Raw genomic sequence first — 22401 nt, forward strand, 5'->3', positions numbered from 1 at the left:
GCTTTTACACAGATAAAACCACTGTAACCAAGATCAAAACAAATGTAGTAAATTGGGAAACAATCTTTACAACTAATGATTCTGACAAAGGACTCATTTCTAAAATATACAGAGAACTGAGACTTTTTTTTTAGGTTTTTTGTATGGCAAACGGGGTTAAGTGGCTTGCCCAAGGCCACACAGCTAGGTAATTATTAAGTGTCTGAGGCCGGATTTGAACCCAGGTACTCCTGACTCCAGGGCCGGTGCTTTATCCACTGCGCCACCTAGCCGCCCCCGAGTCATATTTTTAAAAATAAAAGCCATTCCCCAATTGACAAACGGTCAAAGGATATGCAAAGGCAATTTACAGATGAGGAGATCAAAGAAATCCATAGTCATATGAAAAACTGCTCTAAATGGGGCGGCTAGGTGGCGCAGTAGATAAAGCACCGGCCCTGGAGTCAGGAGTACCTGGGTTCAAATCCGGCCTCAGACACTTAATAATTACCTAGCACACAGGCCTTGGCAAGCCACTTAACCCCATTGCCTTGCAAAAAAAAAATTGCTCTAAATCATTACTTATTAGAGAAATGCAAATTAAAGCTTCTCTGAGGTATCAACTCACACCTCTCAGACTGGCCAATATGACCAGAAAGGATAACGATCATTGTTAGAAGGGTTGTGGGAAATCTGGGACACTATTACACTGTTGGTGGAGTTGCGAACTCATCCAACCTTTCTGGAGAGAAATTTGGAACTATACCCAAAGGGCAACAAAAAGCCTTTGACCCAGCGATACTACTACTGGATCTACACCCTGAATTGATGATGAAAAAAGGTAAAAATATCACTTGTACAAAAATATTGATAGCAGCCCTGTTTGTGGTGTCAATGAATTGGAAATCAAGTAAATGTCCTTCAATTGGGAAATGGCTTAGCAAACTGTGGTATATGTATGTCATGGAATACTATTGTTCTATTAGAAACTAGGAGGGACAGGAATTCAGGGAAGCCTGAAGGGATTTGCATGAACTGATGCTGAGTGAGATGAGCAGAACCAGAAGAACACTGTATACCCTAAAAGCAACATGGGGGTGATGTTCAACCTTGATGGCCTCACTCAATTCATCAGTGCAGCAATCAGGGACAATTTTGGGCTGTCTGCAATGGAGAATACCATCTGTATTCAGATAAAGAGCCATGGAATTTGAACAAAGTTCAAGGACTATTCCCTTTAATTTAGGGGAAAAAAAACTGATATCTTATTGTCTGATCTTGTTATCTCTTATACTTTTTGTTTCTTCCTTTAGGATATGATTTTTCTCTCATCACACTCAATTTGGATCAATATATATCATGGAAACAAAGTAAAGACCGACAAATTGCTTTCTGTGGGGGTGGGTGGGGGGAGGGAAGTAAGTTTGAGGGAAAAATTGTAAAACTCAAATTTAGGGGCGGCTAGGTGGCGCAGTGGATAGAGCACCGGCCCTGGAGTCAGGAGTACCTGAGTTCAAATCCAGCCTCAGACACTTAATAATTACCTAGCTATGTGACCTTGGGCAAGCTACTTAACCCCATTGCCTTGCAAAAAAAACCCAAACAAACAAATAAAACCTTTAAAAATAAATAAATAAAATAAAAAAAAATTAAAAAGCCACCCAAGACAAAGAGCCCTTCCAGAGCTCCATATGATATTACCATATTGTAAATTACTATATTATAAAGCAACAATCATCAGACTATCAGGTATTGGTTAAAAATATAGAAAGGACAGTGGAAGAGACTAGACAAGAGAGAACCTGAAACAAGGGAACTCAACAACCCAGTGTTTAATAAATCGGAAATCTAAGTCATTTAGGAAAGCACTCTCTGATAAGAACTGAGGAAACTGAGGCAAACAGGGTGAAATGACTTGCCTTGGGTCACTCAGCTAGTAAATGTCTGAGGTCAGATTTGAAGTCATGAAGATGAGTGGATGCCCAAACTACCATTTATATGCAATTGGGAAAAGCCTTTGTGGCAGTTCTGGATAATTTTTTTTTTCAAAAGCACTGTTATATAGTATGATTCCCTGGGAGAGGGAGACAGGAGAGGTGGCATACTGGAGGACAATAAAAGATTTCAATAAGGAGTTGCCTCAATTTTCTCAGTTATAAAATGAACTGGAGAAACCACTCCAGTAGCTTTGCCAAGGAAAACCCCAAATAGGATCATGGGGACTCAGAAGTAATTAAAACAAATGAACCACCATGTAAATGGTAGTCAAGATCTTGACCAACAGATTTTCCTGAACTACAACCTGAGTCAACAGCCTTCCCCATCATCTGATGGAGCCCTGAAGACTACTCACCCCCAAGGATAGCAAAAAGGTGTCTTGTCAGGGACTCCATAGCTGATGGATCACTGCACTGACGGGCCAGATTCCTCAGGGCCACCACGGCCTCATCCATCAACTGAGGAGTGTTGGATTTCAGTTGACCTAATGAGAAAGGATACACAAAAAAACATACAGAATCAGTTGAAGGGCAAGTCAGCCCTCAGTTAAATATCAATGTCAAGGAATGCTCATTTCAGAATTCTGAATATAATCACTATAGTTTTACAACACTCAAATGGGTTACATCAATGTGTCAGTGATCATGTGTTCAAATGACAACTGCCCCCAGCCCCACCCCTAGCCCTCATTTCCTTCAGAGTCATAGATTCAGGGCTGGACAGGACTTTGGAAATCATCCAGTCCAACCCCTGTATTTTAATGAAGAGGGCTCTCCACCTATTAAATACTTTCATTCTAAGTATTAAAAAAGGGTATAGACCACTTAAAACACAGCATACCATCTCAAGTCTGAAGCCAGACTATTAAAAAAAAGGAGATCAATTATTTGGAGATCAAGTAACATGGCAAAGGAAAAAAGGGGGGAGGTGGTGGTGGAGCTGGAGAACCTCTCTATAGAGAAGACTCAGAAACTGCCCAGTGCAGCTACCTTCTCCTGAAGGACTAAAGAGCACCAGCTCCCTTACTCATTGCCTGGGTGATCCTGGGCACTCTTTCTGTGCCTCAGTTTCCTCATCTGTAAAATAAAGAGCTAAGCACTGGGAAACCTCTCAAGCCCCTTCCAGCTCCAAAATTACGGTCCTTGAGTCTCCTGCTAGACCATGAAGCAAGAGAAAAGAGCAGAGGGCCAGCAAACTTAGAAAAGGGTCCTTCTTTACCCCATCACCTACTAAAACGTCTCTTCTGGTACAAAACATCAAAAGCTAGATGCTAGTTGCCTTAAGGGCCTCTAGACAAAGCTGCTCCTCCTCATCCTACCAGAACAGCAGAGAGGAAGAATTCATTTCTAAATAAGCAGATTCAGGGCAAATTAGATCAAGACAGAATGAGAATAAACAGGGATTGACACTAGTGAAGATGAGTGAGAAAGGTGCTTAATTTTTCTTGGGCATCTCTGTTTCTTCAAATCTGACTCAAAGCAACAGAACTATTTAACTCTAGTTAAATTAACGTCAATGGAACACTCCACTATTTTAATTAAGAGTTCTCTTTTGTAGAGACACACGATTAATCAGAAAAGCACACTTTAGACTCAGTTATGTCTATGAATGAGAACCTAAGTCAAAAGGAGCATGGAGGTTATCAAGGCAGATTTCTCATCTTAGAGAAACTGAGAACACAGGTGAGAGCCAATCTGCCATGGCCCCAGACGACAGCACCAAATAACAGGAAGGACCATCTCCAAAGGCTCCCAGCTGTCCCCCACAGAACATGCTGCCTTGTTTCTGGTCCGAGCCTCGCCCTGTCTACAGCAGCAACTGCACAAGTTCCAAGTGCCTTCCTACAAAGATAGGGCAGGGGTCCCAATACTTACTAGCAAGACCTTTCACGATGTCCAGAGCATACTGGCTGAGGTCAAGGGTCACTGAGGCCAACAAACAGGACACAGCTAATGGGAGGGAGACGGAGAGCTTTAAGTGTATTTAATTACTCCATTAGTTTAATTCCAAGTTGATTCCAACTGAAGTCAAGGAAACCACTTCCCAAGAGTCCATTGGTTCGATCTCTCCATTCATGCCACAGAAGATCAAGTAGCTGCCCTGTGCTACTACATGAACAATCATTTCAACAGACCCACACAGCTACCGTGCCAGGCCAAGGGTCTGCTGAAGACACTACAGCCTAGTGCTAACTGTTCTCCACGGACACCACTAGGAGAAGCAAAGCTGGGGATCTATACTCCTCCTCTTCACAAATTAAGGTGCCACCCCTGCAAAGAGATCCCAAATGAATCCAGAACTCTTTTCTTATCTTGACCCTGGCAACTATGGCTAAACACTGCCTCCAGGACCTGTGACCCTCCACTGTCCCTACCCAGCTGAGGTGTCTCCAACTCACTTTCAATGACATTTTCAGGGCTCCGAAGTAAGGATTTCTGCAGCGAGGGCAGTACCAGGTCCTTGAATTCAGAATGTGAGATATAGCGGAGAATTGGGGCACAGTTGTCCTACAGAGAGAAGTCTATCAGCAAGCAGCCACAGCTGCCACCTCAGGATGCCCTGAGAGGCTTAGGAAGCCAAGGACGGGGCAGCCGGGGCTCTCCCTCACTCACCAGCAGGTACCTCTGAGGCTTGACTTTGCTCATCAGGATGTTCTTCATGTAGTAATCCAACAGGGCACTCTGGAGAAACAACAGTCTCCTAGTTAAAGGGCCTCTCCTCTGCTCTTTGGTCCAAGCTCTCCTCCATCCAACTCAACGTAACCAGGACTTCCCAGGGTGGGCGGTCCCTCCCCAGTGCAGCAGTACCCTTGAGGAGTTGGCAGGTCTCAGAGAGCCCAGGACCCCAAAATCATCCCGAGCTGAGCCTTGCCCCTGCTCGCACACTCGGGGTCATGCCAGGTCATGGTGAGGCACTGGAACATTCATCCTGCCTACTGGCCTGCCCTAGAGTTCACATCATCAGATGAGGTTGCACTCAAGGGACAAGGGAGAGAAACCTCATCCCTGTCTCTCCAGGACAGACATTCTATGGAAAGCTAATCCCAACCGAGTCCCTCAGGACCCTCCAACCCCCAACCCCACTTCAGGCCAACCTCTGCTACTGGTCTCAGCTAGGCCCTTCCCCCAGCAAACTCACAAGACAAAACAAGACCCAGGCCCACCACCCAAGCCCCAGGTCCCCCCAGGTCTTGGCCTCACCTTGTGTCTGTTGACCACATCCATCTCCTTCTGGCTCGTGCAGAACTGCACCAAGAGTCCGAGCATGCCAGCATAGCTCTGGCTGGGCTCAAGGCCAAGAATGACAACCAGGTACTGGTCCACCAGGCCCGGGTTCTGCAGGAAGAAGTACCAAGGAATCAGAGGTATGGACAACAGAGATCATGCCGAGGTCATTCTCTCTCAGCACCCGCCATCACCTCTTTCCACAGTGTGTTCAGCTTCTTCACGGCACTGTCTACTGCATGCTTATGAGAGCCGCCCAGGACTTCCACTAGAAGCAGGCACTGAACCTCCACCTGCCGAGACCAAGCAGAGCCAGCTCAGAGAGGGGGCAGCAGATGGATGGACAAAGAGAGAAACAGACCCTACTCCTGCCTGACCAGTCCTCTCCAGCACCCTCCACATAGACCCGTGCTGTCCACCATGCCCATTTTGATCCCTTTGAGGAAGACTCCTTCAGAGTCCAGGGCCAGAACAGGCACCCCTGGAGGCCTCCCCCAACTTTTCCCAGGATCAATGGCCTCTTTCATGTGCTCTGGCAACACTTGCACCCCAACTTCAGTGGCTCTTGGACTGTCTCCTGGGGATTGCCAGCACCCAGGAGGCCCTGAATCAATTGGACAGGCTTGGATGGGCACTGCCATGGGCAGAGGGAAGCAGTCCCCAGTTGGTTAACAGGAGACCTACACTTGTCGTCCTGACCCACCACTTACGGAGATACTCAGAGAATGACCACCAGTGTCCCCCTGGTACACAGGACAAAGCCCAAAGATGAGGACATATGGCAATGCCAGGGGTGCAGATGCCCAGGGCAGGGCTTTCTCTGGTATATCACCCCAACAGACTCCTCTTATCTTGAGGGTACTCTGAAGCCTACAAAGTCCTTCCCCCATCGACTCCATGAGGCTCAGAGGCTTAGGTGCCCTTTGGGTCCAGACTCAGAGAGCTAGGAAGTGTCCAAGGCAGGATTCAAAGCCCAGCCTCCCAGCTCCAGCCCCATTATACTCTCCATTATGCTACAGAAGCCCTCTTAGCTACTTCAGCTGGGTTTCCATGTGCATACTTGGACTACTTCATGGTGGCCCGCATGTCCACTGATTCAGCGATGCCCTTGGTGACCCAAGACCCCAAAGCCCGCACTTCAAAGTGCATTGTAAATGATTAAGAGTAAGAATTCTCCTCTCCTGAGGTCTCTGCAGTTAAACAATCAGATCAAGATAAGCATCCAGGAAGGACCAAAGGCTGGGAAGATAAAGGAAAAAAGGGAAGCCCCCAGCCCCGGAGCTCACAGTCTCATGGAGGAGCTAACACACAAACATATTTATACATGTTTGTTATGTAAGTATATTGACATGAAAAGGGCAGCCCTCAGATTAAGGAGGCCCTTGAGGACACCAGGCAGTGGACATGAGGAAGGTGGGAGTTCTATACATGGAGGACAGCCCTTGGAAATCAGTTTCAAATCTGCTTATTTGAACTTCTAGGCTTAACAGACCCACAGAGGAGACTCAAAGACTTCTTGGGATGGAAGCTATGAGATCAAGAGTAGATCTAAAAGTCAGGAAGAGCCAAGTTCAAGTCCTGACCCACCGAGGCTAGATGACCCTGGGTCAGTCACCCAAGCACTCAGGCCCCCAAGCCCCCTGCTACAACTAAGCCAAAGAGGCGACAAACAATTCAAACATGGACAAATTTACTGTAAATCAAAGTGGCTCAAGGCCAGCTCCTGTGGTATGCTCTCTACTGCTCCCCCACAAGACACTAACCCAGGCAGGAGGAGGAGGGCCTGCCTTCCCAGGAGCCCCAAGCAGCTCCCTCCTCCACTCACTCCCAGGCCCAGAGCTACCCACCAGCTTCCTCCAGGTCTCGCCCTGTCTCTTGGCACGGGTAGGAAAGACAACGCGGACGAGCAGGCAGGTCCAGGACAGCGCCAGCAAAGCTGCGGATCCGCTGCTCTTGCTGGGACAAAAGGGAGAAGCTGAGGTCAGAGCACCGACTGCCGGCCACAGGACCCCACTGATGAATGACTCCGGCAAACAGACCTAACAGGAATTCCCCATCCATGACCCATGACCAATCCTCAGTAACTCAACCAGCATCAGAGAATGCTGACATGTAGTAATAAACAAGGGAATATTCTCCCTGGATTACTTTTGATGGGAAGCTAAATCTTGCCTCACCACAACATGATAAATTTAATTGAGGGAATGGTAAAATAAATTATGGCCTATTAATGGAATAGAATGTTACTACACAACAACAAATCATAAATTCAAAGAAACAGCAACAACTTAGATGAAATAGAGTGAAGGAAGAACAAATCATCATTTTTTATAAAACTACTAGTTTACAAATCACTTTTATAAATATTCTCTCTTCTGCTTCTCACAATTCTGTCACATAAGTGATATTATCATCATCATTTTATAGATAAGGAAATGAAGGCCCAAAGAGAGGAAAGAATTTGTCCAGGCTAGTATAAATTAGGATTAGAACTCATGTCTTCCCTAATATGGAAATATGTCTAACATGACTGAACATGTATAACCTCTATCAGATTACTTGCTATCTTAGGCTATATGGTGGGAAGGAGAGGAGGAGGAAAACAGTACAAACATGAATACTGAAAATTATTTTTACATGTAATTGGAAAAATAAATATATTTTAAGAAAGAATGAATAAAAATAAAAATAATTCAGGTCTTCCTAACTCCATCCACCGCACCCCCAGATACCTAAAGAAAACAACTTTCCAATTAAGGACATTAAATGGTCATCTCTGTGACTACCTCTATGCATTTTATACGTTTGTTTTAAACCACATTTTTCTGGTGTTTCAAGTTCTCAGAGGGCTCTCCCACAACCCCTCCTCCCTCAACTCTCCACAACAAGCCCAGGAGAGAGCCAGTGCAGGGACCAGCATTCCTATTGATCAAATGCTCTCAAGCAGGAAAAGTCACTCCATCCCAGCCTGCGCTTCACTCCCTGGACCACCCAACTGATCCCAACTGGCCTCCCCAGACTCCTCTCTGCTAGGGATGCTCCCTGACTCAATGGTCCCAAGACAAAAAATGGTTCCATCCACATCACAAGGCAGTGAGCAAAGAGCCTTTAGAACCATTTGTGATGGATGGATTTGGTTTGTTTTCCTTTTCTGGCTGTCTGTATTCGCACTTTTTCCATTCTCGGTCATCTATATCTGAAGGCTGACCCAGGGAGCTTGAAGTCACTTCAGATGTCTGTGTGAGTCTGTGTGTGATTTCTATAAATACAGAGTCACATACACCTGGAAACATATAGAAGCATATAGACACATATAGGCCTTTTGTGGTGATGTCCAATAACCTGTATCAGTCTTCAAATATATAAATGATAAAAAAAGAAAATGCAAAAAAAAAACGCACAAAAGAAAATTAAACCATTTTTTAATCAATAAGAAATTAAAAAAGACTTTTTTTTAAGGAGGGGTGGTTTGTATATATGTGTATATATGCACACAGATTTCTAAACTTCCTGATCCTGTTGCTGGGAATGCCTAGACCCAGGACAAGCACACTTTCCAGTTTCCCCCTGTAATTGTACAGGACAAGCTACAAGTGGCCAAGGCTGCGTAGCAGACCCACACTCCCCACATGCCCCCACTCCCCCAGTCCCATCAGGTTGCTCCTGAGTAGCCCATGCTGAACAGGCCTTGCCCTCCCAGAATTCGGTGCTCACCTAGGAACGCCTGCTTTGCCACCAATGCCCGAAGACTGCAAAGACTGCAGTAGGTTCTTGGCGGTGGCCTCAGGTTGGGCTTCTGCCAGCTGTTGGATTGCGGACTGCAGAGCTCTTCGAGATGCCGCGTCTCTACAGGACAGGATGGAAAGTGGGTGCAGTGGTGTGAGGAGGCTCACTGGCCCCTCCCCAGCCAAGCCCCAGCCTCCTGTTCAGGGCCCAGCTGAGCCATCTCTCTCTCAGGAGCCAAATGTTCTGTCTTGGCCACCCCAGACAAAGAACATGAGAGTTTCTCAATGAGCCAGACTCTGAGGTTCTATCCACCTTTCCAAGCTGCCCTAAAACCTTTTTAAATTTTTTTGGGGGGGAGTCAATTCAGACAATTCTCACTAAGGGAAAGCCCTTCTTCCTGTCACCCCAAATATGATTTAACAAGTAGTCTCATGTTTATCAGATATGAAGATCCATTAGCATTTCCAAGTTAACTTCTAGGAATACTGACTCAAAAGAGATGACAACTTCAGAATCAAGGGGCAAATCCTTCAGCTGGCCCAAGAAGTTCCAACACAGAGACTCCAATGAATAATTAAGACTGGAAGAGATTGGAGTTCCCCCCAAACAGCCATCCACTCTGCTCTCAGCTACGTCCTTCCTGACTCAATGGCCACACGACCAGCTGACAAGCACGGCCATCAGTCCATGTGAGCAGACAGGACGGACAGTTCCAGGAGAGACCAGGTGAGCAGGTCTCCTGCACAACAAGGGTTATGTTGCCTTAACCTCAAGTAGGACTTACTGAGGAAAGGCTTGGTCCTGGTCCCACATGCCCCAAAACATGAAACAAAGAAAATCCAAGAAATCAGCTAATGAGATTAAACCCACTTTGAGGGGTTCCCTGGATAATTTCACCCAACCCAAGAAAGATCTCAGAACTCATCCTCTCTAAGACTTCTTAGCCTTTTTTCATAGAGTGGGCCCCTTTTTCAATCTGTTCAAACCTGCAGACAGATTCCCTCTTGAAGAATGCTCTTAAATGCATATAATAAAATGCAGAGGGTGATAAAAAGAAATCAATTCTTCTGAAATGCAGCTATTAACATTCTCCTGATCCACGTCACCCAAGGAACAAGCCAAGGTTCAGAGGACAGCTGCCTTTGTCAGTCACCCTGGGGGTGGCTGGAGTCAGGCCTTGGGTCCCGGCCAGAGGTGTCCCTCAGGCTGTGCCATCCTCACTGCCCTCCCCACCTCAGGGTCTCACCTGTACCGATGCAGAGTCAGGCAGAAGAGCTTGCAGAGGCCTTTTACTGCTCCCTCAGGCAGGTCTGAAATCAAAGCATTCCCAAGAATTCATCCATCAACAAACATGGGGTGAGTGACCACTCAGGAAAAAGCACCCGGCTAATAGTGGGGAAGAGAGAACACCTGAGGACACAAGTCCTCAACTGCAGGACTGGTCTCCAGATAAGGAGGCACCTTTCCATGGGGCTCTTGTTGGACAAAAAGCAGAGGGCAGAGCCTGGAGCAGGCAGCTCTGCTGAGTGAGTGCATGGAAGAGAGGTGAAGACAGGACTTGGGAGAAGAGTGATGTCACTTCCACCAGGGGCAATCTGAGAGGGTTTAGGAGGCTGGGGTCTGGAGCAGGGCAGGACTGTGTCCAAAGAAGTAGGAATCCCACAAAGGACAGACCACAGAGCCAAGGCACAGTGGTTTCAGAGGCTGGTGAGCAGGCCAACCATCGGCAGAGGCTTCAAGTTTGGGGAACCAGGAAGGGCTCTGAGTCCCAGGGCAACAGGGTGAAAGTGTAGAGTCATCAGGAGATAAAGGCCATTTTTCACTCCTACCTCTGCATGCCAGCCCCTAGCAGGGGACCCTGCACCTTCATCAGGGTTTGCAGGACTGAATTAAACTGATCTTCTGGCAATGGACAGGATGAACCAGAGCAGGGAAAAAAGAAAATCAGGGGGATGACACTTAGAAGACCATTCCTATTGATTTCATTTCTGACTGGAAGAAAGCAGCTAAAATGATGGGAGGGCCCAAGACTTGGTCAGATAGAGGCCAGGGGTCACCAGCCCAACCGGATCCAGAGTCTCACACACAATGCAATGCAGCAGGCACTCAAGCCAGAGTATTCATCAGAAGTTGTAACAAGAACCCAGGAGAAAAGTGACAAAAGGGGCTGAATCCAATCAGCAGCAATGGAGATGAAAAGAAAGACAGTGGAGGGTAAGCAAAATAACAGAAGGGAAGAACTGCTGAGCCTTGGGAACTGGTGGGCCATGGGAAACAAGGGCAAGGAAGAAAGGCAGCCAAGGTGACACTCAACAACTCTAGGAGAGGCAAAGCTCAAGCCAGTTTGGGGGCCAGGACCAATCCTGCTGACCTACCACAGCCCTTCAGAGAAGCCTCACCATTCCTCTCTCCCATAAAACCATCTTTCTAGCCTGTTGGGATAATTGCTTGTTTACAAAGGAATGGCCCCAGATCCATAATCACTATTTCAATTTTTTTTAAAACATCAAGAACTTTGCCAGAAAGATAAGAAGCAAAGTATTGAAGCAGCAGAGGACACCCTCAGTCAGCCCCAGGAATTCGCAGCCTATTCCAGACAGCATTTACTTTGGGTAGGACCCCCAAGTTAGGTGCAAGGGAGAGAAACACAAGAAAGAAACAATATTCCACAGGGAGATACGAGAAGTTGGGGCAAGACTAAGGAGGGACTGATGACCTAGCACTTTACAATCAAACAAGCTTTATGTCCAATCATGTCTTCGTGACTTTTTTTAACTGATCACATTATTACATGAAATTCTAAGTAAAGATAGTTCCAGCTATATAAATTCACATTACACTAATTAAACTTTATGTAAAGAATTCTGAAAAAATGCCACATTCCCCAAAAAAACACCTACATTAACTTTACTGTAACTTTAACTCCACTCCTGTACACACACACACACACAGACACACACACAAACTCCCTCCCTTCCAAGTGAAAGCAGAAGAGATATGCAGAGAGACCTGTAGATGGGGGGCTTAGCTTGAGACCTCCAAAGAAGCCCATCCATGTGTCCATCCACACCCAGGTACTGCATGTCTATCCTCAGCTGCTCTTGTTTCCTCTGTCCCTGGGCCCCAAATGTTCCTTAACCAAGGGGCCCAGGACTCCAGTCCCTTCCCAGGTCTATGGCCACATTTGCATTACATAAAAATTGCTATTTAGAAGACTAGATATTTTACAAATTTCAAATATATGGCATCTTGCCTCACTCTTTATTTAAAGAATTGTGATCACCTTCTATGATGTGCCCTCATCTTTGTATCTTATAACTCCCAGGGTTCCCCAATCTGTGATGAAGAGGTGGCCCTTCTCTGAAACAAGACCAATACCTCTTCATGAGTCACTAAATATCATCCAGAAAATATTTCCACTATTATTCTCCCCCCCCCCCAACTTCGGTTCTCCCCATTTCTCCATCCAAGTCTCTGCCATCCTTAAGTCCTGCCTACTATCGCTTCCAGCCGGCATCCTTTGTTTCCCCCCCTCCCTTTTTCAGCCCAACTCTGAGAAAGCTACATTCACTTCTGGTCTCTACTTCCTCCATTTTCACTCCCTTCTCAATCCTTTGTAATCTGGCTCCCAAACATATCACTTGACCAAAATCACCCACTCCAAAGATGCCAATGATCTCGAAGGGCCTTCTCCACCTTCCTTTCCTGACATCCCTTCCAACTGGATGCCCTCAGTTCTCCTGCCAATGACTGCTCCTTAGTCTCTGATGGACCAGCACCTACTTTGTACTTCCTGGGGACATCCCCAAAGATCTGTCCTGGCTCCTTTTCTTCTCTACATAGTGTCATTAGGACCCTGGGTCCCTCAAAGCAACCTCCTAAGTGACACTCCTTCCCCTCAAGTCTCTTTCTATTTCAATTCACAACAAGGACCACTGAGGCCCAGAGAGACTAAAGGACATCCCCTGGGTTCCCAGTCTAGGGCAGAATCTGAATCTGAGTCTTCCTGATTCCAGATCCAGGACTCAACCCATCGTACCACACTGAGAATTCCCACTCTTGCCCAGGCCTCCCCTTCTCCCTCTGGCCTCCTCTAGCTCTCCGTCCCTTCACAGCCAAAAACCTTAAAAAGCTGGTTCCACTCTTGCCTCCTCCCCTTGTAAACTTTCTGCTGATCTTATTGTCCCTCTTTAGCATCCTGAGGCCAATTCGACAGGCCTGAGACTTAGCGCTTGCCTGTCTGACCTTCTTTCCCTGTAGCATTTCCAACACTGGATCCTTTCTCCTGCCCAGGTCATTGTGTCTCTGCTTTCTCCTGTGGCAGAGGTGGTGGTTATCATCATCATCACCATCATTCACCATCATGGTAACGATAACAACAGCCTACATTTACACACCAAACACAATGCTAAGGGCTCTCCTAAAAGTATTAAACTTGATTCTCACACAGAGCTACAGGCAGGTGCTTTTACCATCCCCATGCTAGCGGTAAGGAAACTGAGGCAAACTGACTTGCCCAGGGTCCCACACCTAACAAATTTGAGGTCACATTTGAACTCAGGAAAATAAGGAAGTGAGGAAGGAAGAGAAGGGATGGAGTGAGGGAGGGAAGAAGGCCAAAGGTATAAAAACTTCAGACAGATCTGGTGTAGGACAAACACAAGTTTGTTTTTTTTATTTGTTCTTTTGTTTCTATCTTATTAAGATTCTGAGAGTCTTAAATAAGAGTTTACACTTTAACTTTTGTATGTTTGATTCTTTCTGTATTATCATTTCTTACAACATGTCCATGGAGGGCCTGGGCTCTGGTCCAACAGAGGAGAAGAGCTGATGCAGAGAAGTCTACAGAAACTTAAGTTATTACAACTGAGACTCATCATGACTATACCAGGTCAGGAAGAAAAGGTCAATCACATTTTGGTTCTACTTAAGGATGTAGGGAAGTGTTTCCCAATGGCTAAACTCCAATCATCCAGTCACCGCCAGGCAGCTCCTCCATCTCTTCCACTCCTGCTTTCCAAATAATGTCACCAATGCTCCAAAAGAGAGTGGGCAGTAGCAGTTTCCTCTGGCTCCCTAGAACCATCCCTGAAACTTTCCAAAAATATTGCCACCATCACACACTCCCATTAACCCACCCCCCTTTTCTGTGCTAGCTCCCCTTATGAGAATATAAGTTCCCCTCATGAGGGCAGGGCCTCTTCACTTTCATATCTGTTTAACTCACAGAACTCACTTAAAAAGGGGCGGCTAGGTGGCACAATAGATAGAGCACTAGCCCTGGAGTCAGGAGTACCTGAGTTCAAATCCGGCCTCAGATACTCAATAATGACCTAGCTGTGTGGCCTTGGGCAAGCCACTTAACCCCACTGCCTTGCAAAAAAGAAAAAGAAAAAAGAAATCACTTAAAAGACTTTTTTTCATTCATTTATTCTTTTTTTTTTTTTTTAGCTTTTGCAAGGCAAATGGGGTTAGGTGGCTTGCCCAAGGCCACACAGTTAAGTAATTACTAAGTGTCTGAGACTGGATTTGAACCCAGGTACTCCTGACTCCAAGGCAGGTGCTTTATATCCACTAGCCACCTAGCTGCCCCATTCATTCATTCTTAAAGGGATTAAGCCTCTAAACCATTCAGCACAATAATTCTCAAGAGTTCAGAACAACAGAGCAAATGGCCCATAGAAAAGAGGAGAGAGAAGTAAAATGCAGCTACCAAAGCTAGGACAACTTTTCTGGACAGAAGCACAGAATCACACCTTTGAGAAGCACCTGAAAAATGCCATGGGACTGGGGGGGGGGGAGGGGATGCCACAAAAGCAAAGAAGTGAAAACACTGAGAAACAGCTGAACTCTTTCCTCCCTGATTCCCCAAATGTTCACAATTTTAATTTGTTAAACCATGAAAATAGAATTTAAGGACTCCTAGAATTATTTAAATATAATTTTTTAAAGATTGGTTACTTTGCAGGAGAATCTGTTACATTTAATTTCTTTAAAAATATCCCAATTTATGGTACCATTAGTTCCATTAAAAAATAAATGTTCTGGTTTAAAAAACCTCTTTACACTCTTAAGTGTTACCAAGAAAAAAAAAGTCATGAGCAAAAGAAAATATAATTTATACTTTAAATGATGTATATCCCCATCTACATAAACGAACATTCCTGTACCTTTCCCAGCGACACATTTCCCAAGATCGTTAAGGATCTCTCTCCGCTCCTTCACACTGGCTGTTGTCACCTTTACCGCAAAACGCTTCAGTGTCTCAGAAACCTGTAAAAGCAACCGACAGACACACACACACACACAAAATTACCTGTGAATATATGAATTTAAAGGCATGAATATATAAATACACACACACACATATATATACACACACACATCCCCAACAAGAAAGCAGGACAAGAAGGGGGGGGGGACAAAAAGAAGTTAAAGAATCTCTCAGCCAACTGGCCAGTCCAGCCTAGAGAAAAGCCAAAAAGCCATGAGATGGAAAAACTTCAGTAACTTCAAGACTGAAAATAATGCCCTTTCCATATGGAGGCCCTGTAACCTTGGCACTCAGAAACAGGATTCAAACCACCACAAAATCACAGGTGCCTCTGAACTGAGGTCGGTCATCCCTTAAGTTTGTTCTGGCTGTTGCAGCCAACATTCATTAGGCAGAGAGCCATAGGCAAAAAAGACAGAGGACACATTTCAGGAAGTCCATTCCTAAGCAGTTGGTGAGGCAGGGTGATGTAATGACCACTCTCTTCTCTTCCTCACTCATGACTTTATATATATGTATATAGATATAGATATAGATATAGATATAGATATAGATATACACACACAAACACATACACATGCATGCATGTGTGTGCATGCATGTATAGATTTGGACATATGTATAACATGTTTATATATAGTATACATATAGAATCCAATACACATACATATAAAATTCAATTCACACAGATATAATTTAATTTTATATTTCTCCTTCCTTCTATGTAGAAAAGTTAAATTCTAACACTATCCATTACCAAATAAATGACCTTGATTTTTTTGTATAACCCCCTCCACAAAGGCAAAGGGGATTCCCTACCATTAAGATGTCTCCCTAATTCAGACTGAAACTGAAGGGGTGCTGAGAGCCACGTGTGATGAGTCCCACTCACAGGTTTAGTAAAGAAGGTGGTTCAGCGCTTCCTGACCACCCATGTGGGCTGATGCTACAACCTAATGGGCAAATCCTCTCCAAATGGCATTTCGGGAGGACTTCTAATGAAGTAGCAATAATAAAAACTGCCCCAAAGCCTGCTGCGAGATGGCTAGACAGTCTCAGGAACTATCTATCTCCAATCAGAGACTTAGAGCCAGAAGTGCCCTTAGAGATGACCTCATCCTTTTACAGAGGTGATCACTGAGGTACAGAGAAGTGAGGTGACAGACCAGGGTTTTACAGGGAGAAAGAAGCAGGGGCAGACCTCAAACTCAATGGGGTTTTTTTTCTGCTGTCAGAGACTGCTGGTGCTACCTAAAGGCCAAGAGCTCCCTCCTTTCCTTCAGTCTTGGCTTTTTTTTATTTTAATCTCTTTCCTTTAACTATAAAATGGAAACTTTCCATGCTTTTTTCTTTCCCCTCCTTGCCATAACAAAGTTGGGCTATGCAGGGCACTGTGCCAGATTTGGGTGGGAGGGGGTTGTCCCTGCCAATCTGGACAATAAAGCTCTATGAGGATTTTCCAGGGAGGCAAATTCAATATGGGAACCTCTCTTTTCACTTGAATTTCATCCCCACCACTCCTAGGTTGTTAACCCAGGCTGGTGGCTACTCAGATGGAGATTTAGGTCCTAGGAGTTATTCCCATATTGCCCACAACCTCCCAGTCTATCTTATACAAATATCATTTGGCTCCCAATGAGGTCCTGGTGGGCTCAGGCCCCTTCTTTCAGATAAGGAAAACTGACAACTGGAGAGAAGCATTGCTAGACTAGGGATATCTCAGGACTGTCCAAGAGCACTTCATTTATAAGCAGAGAATGTGAGTTTGAATCCTGTTTCTGAGTCCATGTTCAACCAGGAGGAGTGATTTCATACTTCAGTCTCAGTTTCCCCCTCTTGTAAAAAGAGGAGGCCACACCAAACTGACCTTTTGCTCTCATGATCCCACAGCAATTCAGATAAAGGATTCTATTACTTTAGTCTGGTGACTGGGAGCTCTTATGAGGTGCTGGGGGATGGGAGGAGGTGGCCCCAGAGCAGAACCACCAGGAACAGGAGGGACAGTCAAGTGCTATAAAGGAGCTCAAAAACAGGGGTGAGAGGCTGAGCCAGCTGCATGCCAAGGGTTAAGCACCGATAGAGAGGAGGGGTTAGGGGAAAGCCCTCCCCTCTCAGTGGAAGGGGGTGAGGAAGGACAAAGTGAGCCAGGAGGGAAGGATTCAGGGATGAGGGGGAGAGACAGAAACAAAGAGATAGGAGAGAGAGAGAGAGAGCTGGAGAGAAGAATAAAATGACAGAGAGACAGAAAAAGAGATAGAGAAGAGAGATAGAAAGAGGAATAAAAATGTCAGAGAGACAGGATAGAAACAGAGAGAAAGAGAAAGATGGAGAGAATAAAAGTTGCAAAGAGATAGAAAAACAGAAAGGGAGACAAAGGAATTAAAATGGCAAGACAGATGAAAAAGACAGAAACAGACAAAAAGAAAGATGGAGAGAAGAGCACAAGTTGTGGGGCAGCTAGGGGACACGGGGGAGTCAGGAGGACCCGAGTTCAAATCTGCCCTTAGAGACTTGATCCTAACAGTGTGACTTTGGACGAATCATTTAACTCCTTGCAAAAATAAAGACTAAAGATTGCTGAGAGGGGCAGACAGAAAGAGGAGAGACAGAGGAAAGAGACAGCCAGAAACAAAAACAAAAAGAAAGAGGGAGAGAAGCAGCAAAGTTGCAGAAAGAGGCAGAAAGAAGAGATTCAGAGAGGAATGGAAGTGGGAAGGAGAGAGAAAGAGAAAGTTGAGAGAATAAAAGTGGCAGAGACTGAGAAGAGAGGCAGAAAGGAGAGACAGGAAAACGGGAAACAAGAAAGAAAGATGGAGAAAAGGACAAAAGTTGCAGAGAGAGGAAAGAGGCAGAAAGAAGGGATTGGGAGAGGCATGGAAGTGGGAAGGAGAGCAAGCTGGGGAGAATCGAAGCTGCAGAGACCAGGGCAGGCAGGCCGAGGAGAGAGGACGGAGGGAAGAGCACAAGCTGCGGGGCCGCCCGGAGGCCCCGAGTTCAAGTCTGCCCTCGGCCCTCACAGTGCGACTCTGGGCGAGTCACCAACTGCGCCGCCTCACAAAAATGAAGCAAAAAGCCTGCGGAGAGGGGCAGAGCCGGAACCTACGGCAGAAAGAACGCGGGAGACAAGCAGCAGAGTTGCAGCGAGAGAGCCGGGAAGAAAGGAGCGAGGCAGGGCGCCGGGAGGGGGTCGGGCCGGGGCCGGGCAGCGCCAGGCCCAGACAAAGGGCGAGGGCGGAGGCGGCCGGGCCCGGGGCCGGGGCCGGGGCCGGGGCCGGGCCGGGGCCGCTGTCAAAGGCAGGGCTGGCCCCCGCGGCTCCGCCCCCTCGGGCTCGGCTCCCCGGCGCTCCCCGGCGCTCCCGGGCGCTCCCCGGCGCTCCCCGGCGCTCCCCGGCGCTCTCTCGCCGTCTCTGCCCGGCTCCGGCCGTCTCTGCCCGGCTCCGGCCGCCTCGCCCCCACCGGGGCTCCTCCGCCCCCCTCTCCCCCGCGGCCTCCGGGGGGCGGGCGGCCGGAGGCGGGGGCGGCGGAGCCCGGGGTGGCCGGGCCGGGAGCCGCCCGGAGCCGGAGCCGGAGCCGCAGCCCCCCCGCGCCTCGCCCGGCCCCGCGGCCGCCAGCCTCACCTGCGTGTCCGCCGCCATCCTGCCGGCTCTGACCCCGGAACCGTTTCCGGCTCACATCCGGGTCACCGGAGAGCCGCCGCCGCCGCCGCCGCTCCCCTCGCACGCTCACACCCCTCCCCTCCCCCTCCGGTCACCGTGGAGACGCCGGAGCCCCGCCCCCTGCTGCGCTGGCGTGGGCGGGGCCTCCGGGCAGCTCGCTCTCTGATTGGAAGCTCCAAGCGGCCGAGCCCCGGGCGAACCTCGTGGAGAGGACGCGGGCCCCGAGGGCGGCGTCCGGCTGCGGAGCCCGGCGGATCCGTTTCCATCCCCTCCGATGGGAACTCCGTGCACAAAGCGACACCACGCAACCGAGCGGCGAAGACTTCACTGTGGCGCCGGGAAACCATCGGTGCAGCTACAGCTTGCGACCAAACCATCTGGAGCACGGAGGCCAATGCACGAGAACACGAGCCGTTCCCCGGCTGAGAAATAGTCAGAGAGGAGCAGATCTTAGCATGAGGACATGAAAGCTATCCAGAGATACAGGGCGAAAATGTTCGAAATCGTTGTTAGAGCCCCTCAGCCGCCACCCAATACCTATGGCCCATATGATGGTGTGGGAGGGGATGTGGTGGGCACCAGAGCCTGTGATCCAGCCATGCCCCTACTGGGTCTGGATCCGCGAGAGAGCATGAAAAAGGCCAAAACCCCACGCCTGCAAGAATATTCAGAGCGGCCCTGTTTGTGGTGACCAAGACTTGCAAATTTGGGAGATGCCCATCAGGCCTGGCTGCACCTGCGATGGTATGTGAATGTGCTGGGATAGTATTGCTCTGCAAGAAATCATGGGGGGGCAGGCCCTGGAGTCAGGAGGACCTGAGTTCAAATCCGGTCTCAGACAATAATGACCGAGCTGTGTGGCCTTGGGCAAGCCACTTAACTCCATTTGCCTTGCAAAAATCTAAAAAAAAAAAAAAAGAAACCATGAGGGGGACTGGACTATCATGCACAAGAACAGCAACACTGGGTGATGATCAGCTGGGATGGACTTAGCTCTTCTCAGCACTGCAATAATCAAAGACAATTCTTTGTTTTTTTTGTTTTTAGGTTGGTTTTTTTTTTGCAAGGCAATGGGGTTAAGTGGCTTGCCCAAGGCCACACAGCTAGGTCATTATTAAGTGTCTGAGACCGGATTTGAACCCAGGGACTCCTGACCCCAGGGCCAGTGCTCTATCCACTGCACCACCTAGCCACCCCTGTCAAAGACAATTCTAAAACACTTGTGATGGAAAATTCCATCTACATCCATAGAAGGAAGTATGGAGCAGCAATACAGACCAAAATTTGTTTTAGGTTTTATGGTTTTTTTCCCCCTCTCATGTTTTTTCCCTTTTTGTTGATTCTTCTTTCACATCATGATAAATATGAAAATAGGCTTGACATAATTATATATGTATAACCTATATTAGACAGCTCAGTCAGGAGGAAAAGGGAGGGAAGAGAGGGAGGAGAAAAATGTGAATCAAAAAATGATTGTTGAGGGGCAGCTAGATGGTCCAGTAGATAGAGCATCAGCCCTGGAGTCAGGAGGACCTGAGTTCAAGTCCGGCCTCAGACATATAATACTTACCTAGCTTTGTCATCTTAGTCAAGTCACTTAACCTCAATGCCTTGTAAAACCAAAAAACAAAAAAAGACAATGTTGAAAACTCTGCATGAAGTTGGAAAAATATATAAATTTTTTTTTAAATGTTCTGATGGAGTGGTTAGGTGGTGCACTGGATAGAGCACTGGCACTGGAGTCAGGAGTCCCTGAGTTCAAATCCGGTCTCAGACATTTAATAGTTACCTAGCTGTGTGGCCTTTGAAGCAAGCCACTTAATCCTATTTGCCTTGCAAAAGACCTGAAAAAATAAAAAATAAAAAATTATAAAAAAAATGTTCTGTGGAAGGACAATGTGCATATGTCATCTCCTCACCTTTGCAAGAGGCTAGGATCAACCAATCAGTTGGCATTTATTAAACACCTACTATATCCCACACTTTGGGCTAAGCACTGGGGGTAACAAAAAGTAAAAGACAGTTCTGCCCTCAAGTGGTTTATGATCTAATTGGAGACAGTAAGTAAACAAATATAAACAAACAAGCTATTTTGCAAGTTAAGTAGAAAATAATAAAGGAAAGACCTAGAATTAGGGGGTGGCTTCCTGTAGAAGATGAGATTTTAGATGGGACTTTTGGGAAGCCAGGAAGGTTAGCTATCTGAGCAGACAAGGAAGAACCTTCCAAGGCAGAAGGCCAGGGGGAATGTCCTGAGAGGAGAGATGTAAGATCTGATTCATCCTCTTCTCCAAAGTTTCCTCAGAGACTGAGCCCAAGCATTAGAGCCTTCATGAGGCCTGTGCTTCCATAATTCCTTTATTTGGAACATATCTTGTGTCTGTTACTGCTATCTGCCTACTATAAGATTTTAGACTGTCCAGGATTACCATCACTACCTCACCCCTAACAAATCCAGAGAAACATTAACTCTCCAAAAGGACTTTTGAAAATTCCAAAACCCCTTTCTCCTGATGCCATTAAAAAAGCCAATGAAAACTATTATTAGTATGAAATGGGTGAGGGAATAGAATTCGGGAGGCCCAAGGTCACCCAGCAGGAGCCAAGATTGAATCAAGTCCAGGGCTCCTGCCTCCCAATCAGGTTAGTGGACCTCCCAATCAACATTACTTAGATTTCTTATAGTTTAAAAAGGACTCAGAAAATTCTATTAGTGGTTAGAGACCCAGTGGCCTATTGTGTTTTTTTTCAGTTTGTGTTAAATAAGAGGGGAGCATGAGTGATTCACCCACAAAAACAAGTCTATACACTTTTTGGCTTTTCTTGGGATTTCCATTGCTTAGCTCAGTGCTTTTATCGAGCAGCTGAGGGATGGGATAGAACACTGAGCCTGGAGGTCAGGCCAGTTCAAATCTGAACTCGGACATGTGGTGAGCCTAGGCAAGTCACTTGTTTGCCTCCATCTTCCCGGAGTTAAGCATCAGATGATTGTAAAGGAGTGGGTAGTAGCTGGCACATGGTAGGTTTAATGTTAGCTATTAGTAGTAGTGGGTAAGCTAGGTGAAGTATAGAGCACTGAGCCTGTTTCAAATCTGACCTCAGACAACCAATAGTTGTGTGACCCTAGGCAAGTCACTTGCCTCAATTCCCCATCTGTAGAGAGGCCACATTGATGGCAGAGCACTCCATTACCTCTGCCAAGAAAACTGCATGGACAGAAATCCATGGGACCGAACAGATTGCGATGTTTTACGAGTGGCACAGCTCAAAGGGGCAATTTGTCCTAAATGTTTTCCCCCCAGTGCTCCCCACAATCTGGCCCCATTCCCAACCACTGGGCAGTTTCCAATTACTGGCTGGATATGGAGTTTGGGTTGGACCTAGTTACTGCTCTAATGCTTAATATCTGTTCCATCTTGAATAGTTTATGCAAGGCTCTCATCAGTAAATGCCCCAGCCTATGCCTGGCCTCATACCCAGCAGGATCCTCACAAATCTGTTTCCCCAAACATCAATCCTTAACAAGCACCACTTGCAAGTTTAT

The 22401-nt window shown here is 46.8% G+C and overlaps 1 protein-coding gene across 1 annotated transcript in view; it reads right to left on the reverse strand.

Annotated features, from left to right (window-relative positions):
- The window catches only part of GCN1 (GCN1 activator of EIF2AK4), a 63516-nt gene extending 44612 nt beyond the window's left edge, over positions 1–18904 (reverse strand). Inside the window, exons 1-11 of the mRNA XM_074205992.1 lie at positions 18819–18904; positions 15098–15200; positions 10174–10237; positions 8916–9047; positions 7049–7157; positions 5396–5494; positions 5178–5312; positions 4590–4658; positions 4376–4484; positions 3852–3926; positions 2333–2461 (exon numbers count right to left, since the gene is read on the reverse strand). Of these exons, the coding sequence (XP_074062093.1) occupies positions 2333–2461; positions 3852–3926; positions 4376–4484; positions 4590–4658; positions 5178–5312; positions 5396–5494; positions 7049–7157; positions 8916–9047; positions 10174–10237; positions 15098–15200; positions 18819–18836 (1042 nt within the window). The 5' untranslated portion in view covers positions 18837–18904. The remainder of the gene's footprint in view (positions 1–2332; positions 2462–3851; positions 3927–4375; positions 4485–4589; positions 4659–5177; positions 5313–5395; positions 5495–7048; positions 7158–8915; positions 9048–10173; positions 10238–15097; positions 15201–18818) is intronic.
- Between the last annotated feature and the right edge of the window lie 3497 nt (positions 18905–22401).

Source organism: Macrotis lagotis, chromosome X (genome assembly GCF_037893015.1).
Source record: "Macrotis lagotis isolate mMagLag1 chromosome X, bilby.v1.9.chrom.fasta, whole genome shotgun sequence".
Classification (NCBI taxonomy): domain Eukaryota; kingdom Metazoa; phylum Chordata; class Mammalia; order Peramelemorphia; family Peramelidae; genus Macrotis; species Macrotis lagotis.